This window comes from Lepus europaeus, chromosome 17 (assembly GCF_033115175.1).
Source record: "Lepus europaeus isolate LE1 chromosome 17, mLepTim1.pri, whole genome shotgun sequence".
NCBI lineage: Eukaryota > Metazoa > Chordata > Mammalia > Lagomorpha > Leporidae > Lepus > Lepus europaeus.
Genome location: NC_084843.1, coordinates 8130743 through 8146645, shown reverse-complemented (window position 1 = coordinate 8146645; position 15903 = coordinate 8130743). Strand labels below are relative to the sequence as shown.

Here is a 15903-nt window from a genome sequence, read left to right as displayed (position 1 = left end):
CACCTACAATTTGGTTAAAATATTTTATGCTAATGACCAGAGATGTTTCCAAGCCAAGTAATATTTTGGTGCCTTTCGTTACTAACAGCAGAGTGTTGACATCATGCATCTTTATTCCAGTCCTCCTGCAATGAAACACACCAGCACAGTGACACCAAGGCCCGCGGCCACGTTCGCAGGCCTTGTTTGTTCACGACGTGTGTAGCCACGAGACTCCGTTTGCTTTGGCAACCAGGATAATCGTGTCTCACATGGAGCCGAGCCCACTAGTTAGAGCCTGGCAGCTTGTGGTATCTGTAGTCAGCCCGCTGATTTAGAAAATGCCTCACCACGACTGCGGCTACAATGACCACATTCAAGGCAAGGACTGCAAACGAAACCAGGTGCAGGCTATCAGACGGCTGGTTCCGCATTTCTTCTGCCTGTGGTTGGTGTGGATGGCCTGTTAATTGGAAACAAGTGAAAATCATTATCTAAAAACGTATTTGAGAGGCAGAGAGAAAGATATAGATTATATAGAGATAGAGATAGATAGATAGATAGATAGATAGATAGATAGATAGATAGACAGACAGACAGATAGATGATAGATAATAGATAGGAGCTTCCATCTGCTAGCTTAATCCTTAAATGCTTACAACAGCCAGGGCAGGGCCAACACCAAAGCTGGGAGCGGGGAATTCCATTCAGGGCTCCCATATGGGAGGCTCAACTTCTGAGCTATTGTTATTGCCTGTAGAGTTTGCATTTGCAGGAAGCTGCAGTTAGAACACTGGGCATCAAACCCAGGCACTCTAACACGGGACATGGCCACTGACCTAGCATCTTAACTGCTAGGCTAAATGCCCACCTCAGAAATAATTTTGTAAAAGAATTAGCATTGCAAAATGTTGGTTACGTTTATAATATCACTACCTACCCTATGAATCTGTCCTATTACTGCATAGTATGAAATTCTAAAATAACAGAGGAGCCAATAGTAACTATTTTAATTAGCTAATGGTTACATTTACTTGGTTCAAATGGTTGAATTAACTTGGTTCCTTGATGTCACATGAAAAACATGTGAAATTCAAGCACAAAAGTCAAATGGAATGCAGGTTCACTTATTAGCAGCCTCAGAACTGGCTTTTTGACAACACATAGTCGTCAAAATGCATCTGACCAGCAGCAAAGATTTGCTTATCCCCTTGAAATAGGAAAAGGATACTGTCCTAATACATATATTTCTCTAATGGCTTTCATACACAAATTTTAACTAATTTCCAATCAATATCTAGAGATATACCATGCAAACCTTTTACTGAGTGTGTTGAGACTACTATTGTACTTAATTTTCATTTGGATTCTTTTGTTTTTGCCATAGAAATATTTCACTGCAGACCAGAATCATAGCTTTATGGTCCATGCTAATACATAGAGATAGAGGCCACGGATTTTTTTAATGCCACTTACACCTTGGATAATTCTAAGAGTTTGTATTTCATAGCAGCTCATCTAAAGCCATTCAAATTTGTGCTGTCTGTGGGTATTTGCCATCACCTCTATCCCATGCAACCTGGTGGATTGATAAGTATCAACCCTCTCAAAAGAAGCAAGGCAGAACTGTGATACTATAACAGTTTCTGCTTTCAAAACCTAACTTTTTTTTTTTTCAAATAGGCGATCGTGTGGATGCTGGTTGTTGTGTTTTGTTTTGCTTCTTCCTCATTTGGGAGTTAAAATGCATTGCTTCTTATTCAGTTATCTGCTCTAGCATCCATAGTAAGGATTCAGGAAGCTAAAGAGAGTTGTTTTTAGAAATGAGGGCACTGGGGCTGTCACTGTGGCATAGTAGGCTAAGCCTCCACGTGTGGCCCTGGCATCCCGTGTGGGAGCAGGTTCAAATCCCAGCCGCTCCTCTTCCAGTCCAGCTCTCTGCTGTGACCTGGGAAAGCAGTGGGAGAGGGCCCACATGCTGGGGCCTCTGCACCATGTGGGAGACCTGGAAGAAGCTTCTGGCTTTGGATCGGCCCGGCTCCGGCTATTGCAGCCCTTTGGGAGACCTCTCCCTCTCTCTGTCTGTAACTCGGCCTCTCAAATAAATAAATAAATCTTAAAAAAGAAATGAGGGAATATACTCATACTCAAAGGTGAGTTACTAGTGTGTTACCAGCAGATGGAAATCCATGTTAATCTGGGTGCTTAAAACACATAGCTCAGTTGCTAGAGCCTCTGTGATGGATCTCCCAGGTGTGCCCAGGAACGGCTAGAGCTGAGCAGCGTCTCAGGGGTTGAGGTGTTCTTGGAGCACGAGACGGCCTTCTTCGTACCTGAGCTTCCCCCCGCACTCCGATCCCTTTTCAGACGAATGGGGCCTATGACAGAGTCGGCCTTCCACCTGTAGGAAGAGACTTCTCGCTTCCTCCTGTCGGCACAGCCTTGATGGCAGCGAGACTGCTCGTCGCCGCTGTCACAGATCAGAACCTTGCACTGCAGGTACACGGAGTTCAGACTCCTCAGGAACTTAAAGGCGCGAAACTGGAACCTCCCGTGGTGTCTTGACAAAGGATACAGCTCACAAGTGTCATCTCGACTACACCTGGAACACGGTTTAGGACATGTTTAGACTCTGCACGGGAACTCAGTCTTTTTTTTTTTTTTTTTTAAACAAAATTTATTTATTTGAAAGAAAGAATGACAGAAGGAGAGAAACAGAGAGGCGGAGAAAGAGATCTTCCCTAAACTGGTTCACTCCCCCAGAACGGCCACAACAGCCAGGGCTGGGCCACGCCAAACCTAGAAGCCAGGAACACCCTCGGGCTCCCCTGCATGGGTGGCAGGTGCCCAAGTCCTTGGGCCATCATCTGCTGCCTCCCCAGGCGCGTTAACAAGAAGCCGGATCAGAAGCAGAGCGGCCAGGACTCATCCGGAGCCCTGATACAGCCGGCTTAATCTGCACCACAGTGTGCAGCTCAGTTCAGTCTTCTCATACCAAGAGGAATCAACACAAAGGCGTCTCCCGTCCGTCTAATGTGTGAATCCAAATCTCTCTCTAGAAAGACAAAATTTTGGCCGGCGCCGTGGCTTAACAGGCTAATCCTCCGCCTTGCGGTGCCGGCACCCCGGGTTCTAGTCCCGGTTGGGGCGCCGGATTCTATCCTGGTTGCCCCTCTTCCAGGCCAGCTCTCTGCTATGGCCCGGGAAGGCAGTAGAGGATGGCCCAAGTCCTTGGGCCCTGCACCCGCATGGGAGACCGGGAGAAGCACCTGGCTCCTGGCTTCGGATCAGTGAGATGCGCTGGCCGCAGCGGCCATTGGAGGGTGAACCAACGGCAAAAAGGAAGACCTTTCTCTCTGTCTCTCTCTCTCTCACTATCCACTCTACCTGTCAAAAAAAAAAAAAAAGACAAAATTTTTAATTCAGACTACAGCTAGCGAAGGCTGCAGCTCTGATTCCTGGGTAAGAGAGCAAGGTTCCCTCTAGCTCTTTGGTACCCGTGTATTAGAGCTAAAGAGCTTTCCTTCCGTGCTTGTTATAAATGTAAGTCTCACCAATTTAGTTATAATCCATCAGCTTTGGAGGGGGGATGAATTTTTTTCTCTTTTATTTTAAAGATTATTTATTTGAAATGTCGAGTTTCAGAGAGGGGGAGGAACAGAGAATGTCTTCCATCTGCTGACTCACCCCCAAAATGGCTGAAAGTTGGGGCTGGGCTAGGCCAAAGCCAGGAGCATCTTTCAGGTCTCCCATGTGGGTGGCAGGGCCATCCTCTGCTGCTTTTCCCAGGCCATTGGCAGAGAGCTGGACAGGAAGGAGAGCAGCTGGGACAGGACCGGTGTCTATATGGGATGTCAGCACTGCAGGCACTCACTTTACCTGCTACACTACAGCACCAGTCCCAATTTTTTCTCTTAAAAAAGAATCTCTGGCGCAGCAGGTTAGGCTGCCGTCTGCAGCACCAGCAGCCCATATGGGCACCAATTCGTGTCCCAGCTGCTCCACATCCGATTCAGCTCTCTGTTAATGCCCCTGGGAAAGCAGTAGAAGATGGCCCGAGTGCTTGGAACCCTGCACCCAGGTGAGAGACCTGGATGAAGCTCCTAGCTCCTGGCTTTGTTCTGGCCCAGCCCTGGCCATTTGGGGAGTGAACCAGCGGATGGAAGATCTCTCTCTCTCACACTCACTCTTGCCTCTACCTCTCTGTAACTCTGTCTTTCAAATAAATAAATTTTAAAAAAGAATTTCATACTTTTTAAGAAGGTCATGTGAATGCTATCAACAACAGTATGTTCTTAAGTTAGCACACAAAAAATAACCTTCTGAGTTTTTGTTGGAAATAACCATAATGTAAAAAAAAAAAAAAACACAAATAGAGCATTCTTGACAAAAAATAAATTTTCTCCCACTCGTAAATATTCTGTAAAAACACTCAAAACTCTAGAGGGTGTGGCTGTGTCTATGTGAATGTCTTAGCCTATTTGTGATCAGTACAGAGTAACTGCACTTTATAAAATGATTAAGATTAATAAAAGTCTACAGTAGTAGCACTAGACCAAATGTATATACACATGCAGCAGTGTATCATATACACACATGCACAAAGCATGACTGTATTAAAACCACTGTTACTCACAAAGGAACATCGGCACCAGTCACATCACTACCTACCCACTCTTGATTAAGTCATAGGTTGGAGAGCCAAAGTCAGACGTGGAAGAGGCTCTACACGTATCAAGAAACACCACCAGATTTGGGTCTGGGGCGTGCAGACTGACTTGAACATAAAGAGTCTGGTTCAAATCCACATAATACGGTGATTCGTGTAGAGGCCTTTCGAAGGAACTGGATTCAAAAAGAGCCATGCTTGTGTTATATTTGCCCAGTGTGATCTGATTTTGTATGACGTCATCTTCCGTTATGTACATAATCTCCACGGTGGAATTGTTTTCCATTTCGCACTTCACGATGATCTGGAGGTGCTTCTGTCGGGTGATGATTCCGGAAGTCGGGGACACGGTGAAGCTGATGACGTTGGTGTAGGTGATCGAGTGGTCTTCCACCTGCAGAACAAGATGGGGTGCGAGCTTTGTATGTTCAGCCCAGTAACACGTTACAGCACAGAAGCAACACTTGCAGGTGGAGATTTCGGTTTTTTAGATCATGAGATAACAGCTTCTGTGTCAGGAAACGTTGCACCTCCAGTGGGTTTTATTGAGGAAACGTTCTGGGGAAGGAAGAAAGTGTGAGATAAGAGAGGCAGCTTCCGTGGGAAAGACGTGCAGGTAGGATCGGACAGAACTGGTTTCAGTGACACTAAAATCAGCTTGAATGCAAATCTCCAGCCCCATGAGGACTCGGTAGTCCTACACTACGGCACAGTTAGTGGGCAGCTCCCAAGGTGTTTGGAGACAAAGAGCCTGCAACAGGTGCGGCCAGGTCACGTTCCCTAAAGGCCCACAGTGTCACAAAGCTCGTGTGCTCATTTTTAACAACAACAAAAAAGATTCATCTCTGTCCTATCAATTCTTCCAGAATAACCTCCATTCTCTTCAATTGGATAGCTGTTTAACCTCCTGGGCGAAAGTCCATGGTGTGTATCCTTACAGGATCCACGGGCTGGAAATGTGTGAGGTCTGCCACTCAGATACCACACTACAGCCCTCCACGTGGAAGGTAAGCCGTGTTCTACCTTCTTTCTTTACAAAGGCAGGGAAGAGTAAACACCCAGCCAGATGTTTAGCAAGCATGACAAGCAGAGAGTTGCTGCACAAATGCTGCGGTAGACTAGGAAACCCTCAACATCTGGACGTCCAAACTCTCCCAGAGGGTCTTCCAATAAAGATATCCACCTGCCAGTCACCCTGAACATGAAAGCAGAGGTCTGGGGCGTGTGTGTGAGTGAACGTGTGCATGTACATGCTTGCACATGCTTGTCACGTGTGCAGCCACTAAGAGTTGAGAGTCGTTTGTTAAAGCATCCAGCAAGCCTCACCCAGACTGTATCACCCAGCACACATTTGACACCGGGAAAAGGCAGTGACCAGCCTTTCACTTCACCTGTTTGATCGTGCCACATCCATCCAGAGGGCTCGAAAATTCCACAACATTGGATACCCTCGGTCTACAGGTTGGGTCATTTAGTTGTAAGTTATTCTCATTATAGTTAAATGATGCCAGGTATGATTTGTTTATGATGACTCTCATCTTGTCAGAAGAGCAAGTTAAAGACGCTGTCAGAAAAAAAAAAGTGAGAGAGAATTAAAAAAAAAAAAAGATAATTACATTTATGCCACATAGGAAGTTTGGATCATGGGGAGCTATGTGTGCAAGTGAACAGACAAGTGTAAAATGTCAAAACTCATTTTTCCTTAGACAATAATCAGAAGCCTGAGTGAGCCAACAAACTGATTCACCTTGTTTGGTGCTATGCTACAGTCTTCAAACCTAATATTTTTAATTGTGTCTCTGTAGAAGGCACTAAACAGTCCATATTTTCTGAAGAAATCTCTTTCAATTGACCAAAGCCATTCATCTACTCCTGTGTTGAACAGCTCACAAAACTGAATCTCAGGCCGGCGCCATGGCTCACTTGGCTAATCTTCTGCCTGCAGCGCTGGCACCCCGGGTTCTAGTCCTGGTTGCTCCTCTTCCAGTTCAGCTCTCTGCTGTGGCTCGGGAGGGCAGTGGAGGATGGCCCAAGTGCTTGGGTCCCTGCACCCACATGGGAGACTGGGAGGAAGCACCTGGCTCCTGGCTTTGGATCGGTGCAGCGCCGGCTGTAGCAGCCATTAGGAGGGTGAACCAACGGAAGAAAGACCTTTCTCTCTCTCTGTCTCTCTCACACTAACTCTGCCTGTCCAGAAAAAAAAAAAAAAAAAAAACACAAAACAAAAACGCCTGAGTCCCAGGCTGCAGACTGAATTTGCTGGCGAGTGTGTGTGACAGCCATGGGCAGAGCGGCAGCCACAGGCAGGCTAAAAGCTAAGCAGCAGTTTCTACGTGTGGGATCTTCAGCGAGCTCCAAACAGCCAAGGAACATAAACTAGGACTTACTGGTGTTGACATTTTCGGTATAAATTGAAGTGTAGGAAGCAGAAAAGCCCCAGTAGGAGTTGGCATAATCGGTAGATAACACAACAGTCAAGGAGTCTGAAGAAGATTCGAAGGTGGGCTTCTTGCGACCACAGACTTGTTCGATCAGGCCGGAGTTGGTGGAGGAGCCGTCATAGATGGCGACGAAATCAAACCTGCAGTTGTCGTCTACTTCCAGGCTGAGAAGGAGGGCGCTGGGTGAGCACACTCCTCAAACCAATCCAGGGCTATTCCCCATCACCCCATCTGTCACCCCACAACCCCACTCAAGCACGCGGGCTTTTGTCCTTCAGTGGCACAAAAGTACTTCAAAAAGTTGGTGGAAAATGGAATTAAATGTTGGGTGTTTGTCTTAATGCAAAAACAATGTTGAAATCTGTGCCTAGTTTTTTTCTTAATACACATTTTCTGTGAACTTTTAGATGACCCCTGCCTCTCAGGTTTTTGGTGATCAACCTGAGGCTTTGTCAGTCCCCAACAGAACCTTGGAATCTTCCGAAAAAGTCAAGTTCAGTGCTGTAGTACCACTGTTTCCCTTTCTACGTAATTATTTGGAAAGTGTCTACTGATGCTGGGTTCTGTGTTTTAACTTGTCTTCCCCAGGTACCCCAGGTGCCAGGTGGGCTCACAGATGCCGTTATTCCCACAGCAGTACTTACAAAATGTCTTTGAAGCTCAGTTTGATCTTGTAACCTTTCTCCACTTGTATGTGCCACACACAGTAAGCCAGCTCAGGATGGGGCTTTGGGTAATTGGGGCTGGTGAAGGAACCTTCCAGTGCATCCAGGTACCCGCCACAGTCCGGAATAGCTGGAGGGAATGAGAAGACGACCAAGGGTGTGCATCAAATTGGAGACTTCGTTGAGTTCCTGAGTTGTGCCTGGAGCTCAAAGTCTCCCGCGCACACCACTCTGCCTCTCTCTTCCCCTTTTCATCCTCCTTTGACTGGGCTTTCTGCCTACTGGAGCAGGACAGAGAGTGAATCTGTATGCTGCTCAGTGAGCCGTACCAAAGTGGCAGCCTAAGAGCTGTCCTGGCTGTAGGGAGCCTCTACCTGGACTTAGCTCCAGAAATAATGTCCACTCCCAGGACCAGCGCTGGAGGCCCTTCCTCACTTAGCTCCAGCCAAGCTTTCCAGTCTCCTGGGCCACTACCAAGTGACCTGCGGCTCCAGCCACCTTTCTTTTCCTCAGGCTGTTGGCCCTGCAGAAATAGGTCTGCCTCCCCTGATACTCCCTCTGCCTGCCTTCCTCCTGCTACCACTCAGAGCTCAAGACAGGTGAATGAAGCTTCAAGAATCTTCATGGTCTCTCCTGTCCCCCAGTAAGTACACAAACCAGCAGAGGGGAAATGAAATGTGGAGAGACAACACTGAAGTCTCTTTCTAGGGAGCTGTAAAATGGTTTGGACAGGCTGAGGCATAGGATGGGTGTTGGGCAGTGGCTAGAGATCAAGTTTGAACAGGTGGCCTGTTCAGGGGCTGGTGTGGGAAAACCTTGACCGCTCCAGCCTGTCGATTTGTTGGCACCAAGAAATCAGGGTTTCAAGCAAGAGCAACATGTTCGGCTCTTGACCTTGGAAGGAAAACCGGGCTGGAGCTTTCCCAGAAGTCCCTCACACCCTGCTTAGGTCACAAGGGGCTGTAGGTGCTGTGAGAGCAGACTGTGTCACATCTGACAAATTAGGTCAACATTTCTCATCGTGTGCTCCCAGTGCCTGCCAGCGTCACCCAGGGACTTGTTAAACACGAAGGTTAAACACTACAGCCCCATCCCAGCTCTGTGAGCCAGAAGTCTGTGCAGAAGACCTCAGGGTTACAAAGAAGCAGCCTTTAATGTGGAGGTTCTGCTCTGGGCGCTAACACAGTGGCCCTCACCTGTGGCCATCTGACCAGCCCCATCCCTCTCTCTCTCACCTGGGAGCTGGTCAGAAGAGCAAATTCATGGGCCTCTCCCAGGACTCCCAGGGGATTGGAGTCTCTGGGGGAGCAGGTCAGGTCTGTGGTGTGATGAGCTCTCCCAGTGACTCTTAGCACACTCCAGTTAGAGATGGACTGCTCTCCCACAGGGAGGAACCCCCGAGGGAGCAGAGGCAGCCTTGGGATCACGACCTCCCCCACCACCCCAGGGGTGCGTGCAACCTGTGCTTGCAGGGGGTCAGGGCCAAGGTTGTGTAAAGGAGGACTTACAGGTGTCAGGAGAGAAGAAGTAGTAGGAGACAAAGACAGTCCTTGCAAGTGCGGTGGAGTCGGTGACTATCTGAAATGTCAGTGTATCGGCTGACGATTCAAACACAGGCACGTAGTCGTGTTTACTGCAGACCGTCCCCAGCAGATACCCATTTGTAGGAAGTCCATCAAAAACTTTAATGTTTTCATTTTCACAGTTTCCATCTGGATCCAGCCTATGGACAGACACAGCTGTGGCTGGGGACAAGCCGCTAAGCTAGGCAGGGTTAACAGAACACAGGCTTCTGCTCACGGTGGCACTGTGTTCACAGAGCAGCTGCACATCTGCTGGCACTGGGACCTCGCCACTCTCCCACCTGCCACACCACCTCACACCAGCAGCCCCACCACTCTCCCACACCAAACCTCACACCAGCAGCCCCACCACTCTCCCACCTGCCACACCAAACCTCACACCAGCAGCCCCACCACTCCCCCACCTGCCACACCACCTCACACCAGCAGCCTCACCACTCCCCCACCTGCCACACCAAACCTCACACCAGCAGCCCCACCACTCTCCCACCTGCCACACCACCTCACACCAGCAGCCCCACCACTCCCCCACCTGCCACACCACCTCACACCAGCAGCCCCACCACTCCCCCACCTGCCACACCAAACCTCCCACCAGCAGCCCCACCACTCTCCCACCTGCCACACCAAACCTCCCACCAGCAGCCCCACCACTCCCCCACCTGCCACACCAAACCTCACACCAGCAGCCCCACCACTCTCCCACCTGCCACACCACCTCACAGAAACAACCCCACCACTCTCCCACCTGCCACCCCTCCCCCACAGCAGCCTCAGCGGCTCAGGGAGGTGCAGTGCTTGGCAGTAAACCGTGCCCCTAGAACAGCCCCACAGGTGCCCTCTGAGGATGGCCCCGAGTCCAGGGCTTTTTCCTTGCACCACTTTCCGTCTCTCCTGTTCCCGTGGTGCGGAGCCTTCTGAGCTATCCGCAGTCGCACCTGAGATCCAAGGCTGTGGAGAGGGACGCGATTCTTCTTCCACAGCCACTTTTTTTTTTTTTTTGACAGGCAGAGTGGACAGTGAGAGAGAGAGACAAAGGTCTTCCTTTTTGCCGTTGGTTCACCCTCCAACCACGGACACTTTCTTAAAACCAAGCAAACCTTAGCATCACCTGGACGCCCCTTCCTTCCCGCTCGCCGCTCCCTCATTCTGAGCAGCCCACTGCGCCTTGCTCATTTTCAGTCTCTCCGAATGCCCACAGAGGCTATGTGCCCCAGGTAACTTGGGAGAAATGGGCAGGACATTCCAAAAGTCCATGGAAAATGTGCACACGGCCTCTGATTCCATCTTCCCACAGACTTGGAAGCCCTGTTTCCTCAGAAGTACCCAGGAATGCTTGCTCGTTCCAAAATAAAAAATGTTAGCTGAGAATCAGTTCCGAAGTCTCCACCCGTCCACCTTAGTCACTCACCTGTTGTATGACTTTGGAAGAAATTGGTCTTTCTTGACCTCAGTTTGCTTTCCTGTAAAATGGCGATATCGCAACCTACATCCTGAACATGCTACACCTCCCGCAGGCATGGCCACAGGAAGTGTCCAGGAAAAGTTGAATGTGGATTCCCTCTACCCCTGTTCTTCCCACGCTGCTTTCTCTTCCTCTCCCTTAGCACGGTGAGGGTGTGTGCTTCCAAAGGCTCTGTCGTCCCAGGAGACTCGAGCGCCCCTGCTCTTTTGTTCCGCTGAGGAATAACGGGAAGGCGGTCCTGGCTTCAGCAGAACGGCCACGGTGCTCAGAGCGTGGCTCCTCGTGGCTCCTGGGCCGGCAGCCTCGGCATCACCTGGGAGTCTGTTTCCCAGGTCCCATCTATGCCATCGGTTTGTGACCCTGGAGACTTCGGGGCACGCAATCGCGCCTTAATAAGCTCTCCGTGAGCTCCTGGTGGCGGTGGTGTGGGACCCCTGCACAGGGTGAGGGGAGGGACTCTGGAGCCAGCTTGCTTGGTTCAGTTCCTCTCCTACTCTTATTATTCTGCAGCCTCGGGTCCCTTAATGACTTCCTCGAGCTTCCTTGTCTGCTGAATGGGAATTAAGATTTAATAAAAAAATTTATCTGAAATGCAGAGCTACAGAGAGAGGTAGAGACAGAGGGATGGAGGAAGAAAGAGAGAGAGAGAGAGAGAGGTCTTCCATCTGCAGGTTCACTCCCCAAATGGCTGCAATGGCCGGAGCTGAGTTGATCTGAAGCCAGGAGCCAGGAGCTTCTTCCGGGTCTCCCCTATGAGTGCAGGGGCCCAAGCACTTGGGTCATCCTCCACTGTTTCCCAGGCGCGTTAGCAGGGAGCTGGATCAGAAGTGGAGCAGCCGGGACTTTCACTGCACCCATGTGGGATGCGGAGCTGCAGACTGGGGCTTTAACCTGCTGCTCCACGGGGCCGGCCCCTTAATGAGAATTAAATTGCACCTGCCCCAGAGGGCTGTGGGAGGGTTGACTGGGGCAGATCTCGAGGAACCTTGAAGGTCTGCAGCACAGCGTCTTGTTCTCAGTGTGGCCTCACACGGGGGTTGCCTGGGCACTTATCAAAAAACACTTAAGAATGTATGGTCAGCCAGCACCGTGGCTCACTAGGCTAATCCTCTGCCTGCAGCGCTGGTACTCCAGGTTCTAGTACTGGTTGGGGCACCGGTTCTGTCCCAGTTGCTCCTCTTCCAGTTCAGCTCTCTGCTGTGGCCCGGGAGGGCAGTGGAGGATGGCCCAGGTCCTTGGGCCCTGCACCCCATGGGAGATCAGGAGAAGCACCTGACTCCTGGCTTCAGATTGGCACTGCGCACTGGCCGTGGCGGCCATTTGGGGGGTGAAGCAACGAAAGGAAGACCTTTTTCTCTGTCTCTCCCTCTCACTGTCTAACTCTGCCTGTCAAAAAAAAAAAAAAAAAAAGAATGTATGGTCATTTCAAAATATACGGATAGCCAAGCTGTACCCTCAGACTGTGGATCTAACTGCAGGGGTGCAGCCTAGGCCCTCGGGCTTTGGGAGCTCCTCTGTTGGCTTTAACGCACAGCAAAGTTTGGGATCATGAAGTAGTGTTTTAAGACCTAGGAAACGGGCCGGCGTCGCGGCTCACTAGGCTAATCCTCTGCCTTGCGGTGCCAGCACACCGGGTTCTAGTCCCACTCAGGGCGCTGGATTCTGTACCGGTTGCCCCTCTTCCAGGCCAGCTCTCTGCTGTGGCCTGGGAGTGCAGTGGAGGATGGCCCAAGAGCTTGGGCCCTGCACCCCATGGGAGACCAGGAGAAGCACCTGGCTCCTGGCTTCGGATCAGCGCGATGTGCCGGCCATGGCGGCCATTGGAGGGTGAACCAACGGCAAAGGAAGACCTTTCTCTCTGTCTTTCTCTCTCACTGTCCACTCTGCCTGTCAAAAAAAAAAAAAAAAAAAAAAAAAGACCTAGGAAACGGAACAGGACGAGCCACATACTATCCTGGTCATTCCATTCACGCCTTGATGACGTCAGCAGGTTCTCAGCCTCCCTTGTCTGTGATGCTAATACTGACCCCACAGAACCTCTGAGCTAGGGCTGAGCACAAAGCCATCAGTGCCTAGCAGCAATCAGCAATCAACCAGCTATCAGAAATCAATCAGCAATCAGCAATCAGCAGCAGCAGCAATGGTCAAGGAAGACGCAACCCCTCGTCCAAAGTCCATCCTCATGGTCATGGGTGTTGCTGCCACCTAGCAGCAGCTGGATCCTTCCCACAGAGCCCCTCACCCCCAAAACCAACACCAGCGTGGCCAGAGTCCAGCCACCACCTCCAGGAAACCGAAGCTTCTACTCACTGGACGTGGGAAAAGACGAGTCTGATGCTTTTGTTCTCTGGTTTTTCTATGGTCCAAATGCAGTCCTCATCGGAATTCAGGTTCACAATGAAGGTTTTGTGTGTCTCTCCTGCGTTGCTCCCTCCCAGGCTGGCCCTGCAGCTTGATCTGCCTGGTAGAGACCACAGTTCGCACTGAGGAAAGTGGGCAGCCCCTGCCCTTCTCCCGGTGATGGGAATCCACCTCCCACGCAGAACAGCCACACAAGCTGCAAGCACTAATCATGAGCCACGTGGCTCACTTCAAAATAAGCCACGACCGTTCACGCCACTTATTGGAGCCTTTGAGAAGAAGCATACGTATGGCCCATAAAAGATAAGAGAATATATGTAGGCCTTAAGAAAGATGGTTTTAAAAGGAACCTTCACATCTATAACATATAAAAAGTTCTTATAATTCAATAACAAAAAAAAACAAAGAACCCAATTAAAAATGGAACCAGAATACACATTTTGCCAAATAGATATAATGGTCAAAAATTTCATTTACTTAGGAACAAAGCTTTTCACTTTCTTTCTTATCTGTGATGGATGAGTGCCAATGTCCTTATAAAAAACATTCTTTTGGGGCCAGCGCTGTGGCGCAGTGGATTAACGCCCTGGCCTGAAGCACCGGCATCCCATATGGGCGCCGGTTCTAGTCCCGGCTGCTCCTCTTCCGATCCAGCTTTCTGCTATGGCCCAAGTCCTTGGGCCCCTGCACCCGCATGGAGACCCAGAAGAAGCTCCTGGCTCCTGGCTTCGAATCAGCACAGCTCTGGCCGTTGCAGCCATCTGGGGAGTGACCCAGTGGATGGAAGACCTCTCTCTCTCTCTCTCTCTCTGCCTCTCCTTTCTGTGTAACTTCTGACTTTCAAATAAATAAATCTTTTAAAAAAATAATAAAAAACAATCTTTTATTTTTACCCACAAATAGCTACCAATACCATATTAGTAAAATATCAGAAATAAAAGGCAATCAAAGAAAAGAAGCAGCTGATTATCTCGTCCACCCAGAGCCAGAGCTTGTGGAAAACTTGCTGCAAACACTCACGTTTCTTCCTTTTCCCTTCCTTTTTACTTCAAAATTTCCTAAATGCACCACAGCGTATATTTTAAATATAAATACTATCAAATTTCTGGTACAAAATTTAGATAGTGCTTTCTTTCTTTAAGATTTATTTTAGGGGCTGGCACTCTGGCGTGGTGGGTAAAGCCACCACCTGCAGTGCAGGCATCCCGTATTAGCACTGGTTTGAGTCCTGGCTGCTCCATTTCTGATCCAGCTCTCTGCTGTGGCCTGGGAAAGCAGTAGAGGATGGCCCAAGTCCTTGGGCCGCTGCACATGCGTGGGAGACCCAGAAGAAGCTCCTGGCTCCTGGCTTCAGATCAGCGTAGCTCCAGCCATTGCAGCCATCTGGGGAGTGAACCAGTGGATGGAAGACCTCTGCCTCTGTCTCTGCCTCTGTAACTCTGCCTTTCAAATAAATAAATAATAATAAATCTTTTTTTAAAAAAAGATATTTTTTTGAAAGTCTGAGTTACAGAGAGAGGGAGAGAAACAGAGAGAATCTCCCATCTGTTGGTTCATGCCCCCAGATGGACACAATGGCCAGGGCTGAGCCAGGACAAGGCCAGGAGCTTCATCCTGGTCTCCCACATGAGTTGCGGGGCCCAGACACTTGGGCCATCATCCATTACTATTCCCAGGCCATTAGCACGGGAGCTGGATCAGAAGTGGAGCAGCCGGGTCTAGAACCAGTGCCCATATGGGATGTGGGCATTGTGGGTGGTGGCTTTACCCACTACGCCATAGTGCCACCCTCGAGGTAGTGGCTTCATGTAGATCTTGGACATGTGTTTTACAGATCAATGTCACTTTTTGAGTTGCCAAAGAATATTTCTTAGTATAGATTAACTATGTTGGGATATGTGATGGAAATTTCTGGGTTTTTTTTCCAATTATGTAATGTGCACACTTTTGTATAGATAGATATAGATAGATAATTCCCTAAAAGTAAACTCTTAGTTGCGCAATTACCCAGTGAAATTCAATATGCTTCTCATATTTTTATGTACAAGAGTATTTCAAAAAGTTTGTAAAAAATGGAAAAGATAGTTTATTTTGGTGCAAAAATGTTTGAAACATATGCATTTTTTTGTACTACACATTTTCCATGAACAAACTTAAGACCCTTTGTTAGCGTGGATTTCAAAGTTTTTCCCCTGAAATAAACACTTTTTAATTTCATTACCATGAACTTTTTGAAAGACTCTTGTACAATGTCACAGGGGCCTGAATAAAATTAGTATTAATACCATAAAGAGTATTGGAATAAACTTTTCTTTGTATTGGCGTCATCAGCAGATACAAAAGCTTGCAAAATTCCTGGAAGAGACCTCTTGAAAGGGGCCCCCCTGCTCTGGCTGAGAAATCTGCCACGTTCTTACCTTCAGCCTCGGTGGAATTCGACTCCGCCAAACATGAGGCCGTCAGAAGGGCCAGAGAGAGCAGCCTTCTCACCACCTCCATCACTGTCGGGTTTAGGAAGCCCAAGGGCTGCAGCCTTTTATACTTCTCTCTGTTTCCTGGCTATCTGGGCAGATAAGATCCTGGCCATGTCCAGGGAGACGTGTCCGCTCCAGCCACCCAGGCGTAAACTTCCATGAGAACCTAGCAGCCGGGAGACTGGACTGTGACCAACAATCCCCAACAGCCAGTCTGTGTCCCTGACCCCTCCCAGGAGGGTCTGCCGCCGGGCCCAGCTAAAGCT

The 15903-nt window shown here is 49.1% G+C and overlaps 1 protein-coding gene across 1 annotated transcript; it reads right to left on the bottom strand.

The window, feature by feature from the left end:
* Positions 1 to 266: 266 nt before the first annotated feature.
* On the bottom strand, positions 267 to 15662 carry CUZD1 (CUB and zona pellucida like domains 1). Its single transcript, XM_062215176.1, has 9 exons — positions 15581 to 15662; positions 13113 to 13263; positions 9263 to 9477; positions 7734 to 7884; positions 7036 to 7253; positions 6040 to 6212; positions 4651 to 5042; positions 2313 to 2581; positions 267 to 442 (listed from the first exon to the last, which is right to left on the bottom strand). Exons 1-9 carry the CDS (start codon positions 15660 to 15662, stop codon positions 267 to 269), a joined length of 1827 nt encoding a protein of 608 aa, XP_062071160.1.
* Positions 15663 to 15903: the final 241 nt, after the last annotated feature.

What these genes read in the sequence shown, in the direction of transcription:
- CUZD1 (XM_062215176.1), bottom strand. Translation starts at nt 15,662, where the DNA reads ATGGAGGTGGTGAGAAGGCTGCTCTCTCTGGCCCTTCTGACGGCCTCA. An exon ending in GATGTGGCACGATCAAACAG is followed by an intron (nt 5,043 to 6,039) that starts GTGAAGTGAAAG and finishes CTTGTTCTGCAG; the next exon opens with GTGGAAGACCACTCGATCAC. An exon ending in TATGACTTAATCAAGAGTGG is followed by an intron (nt 2,582 to 4,650) that starts GTAGGTAGTGAT and finishes ACCGTGTTCCAG; the next exon opens with GTGTAGTCGAGATGACACTT.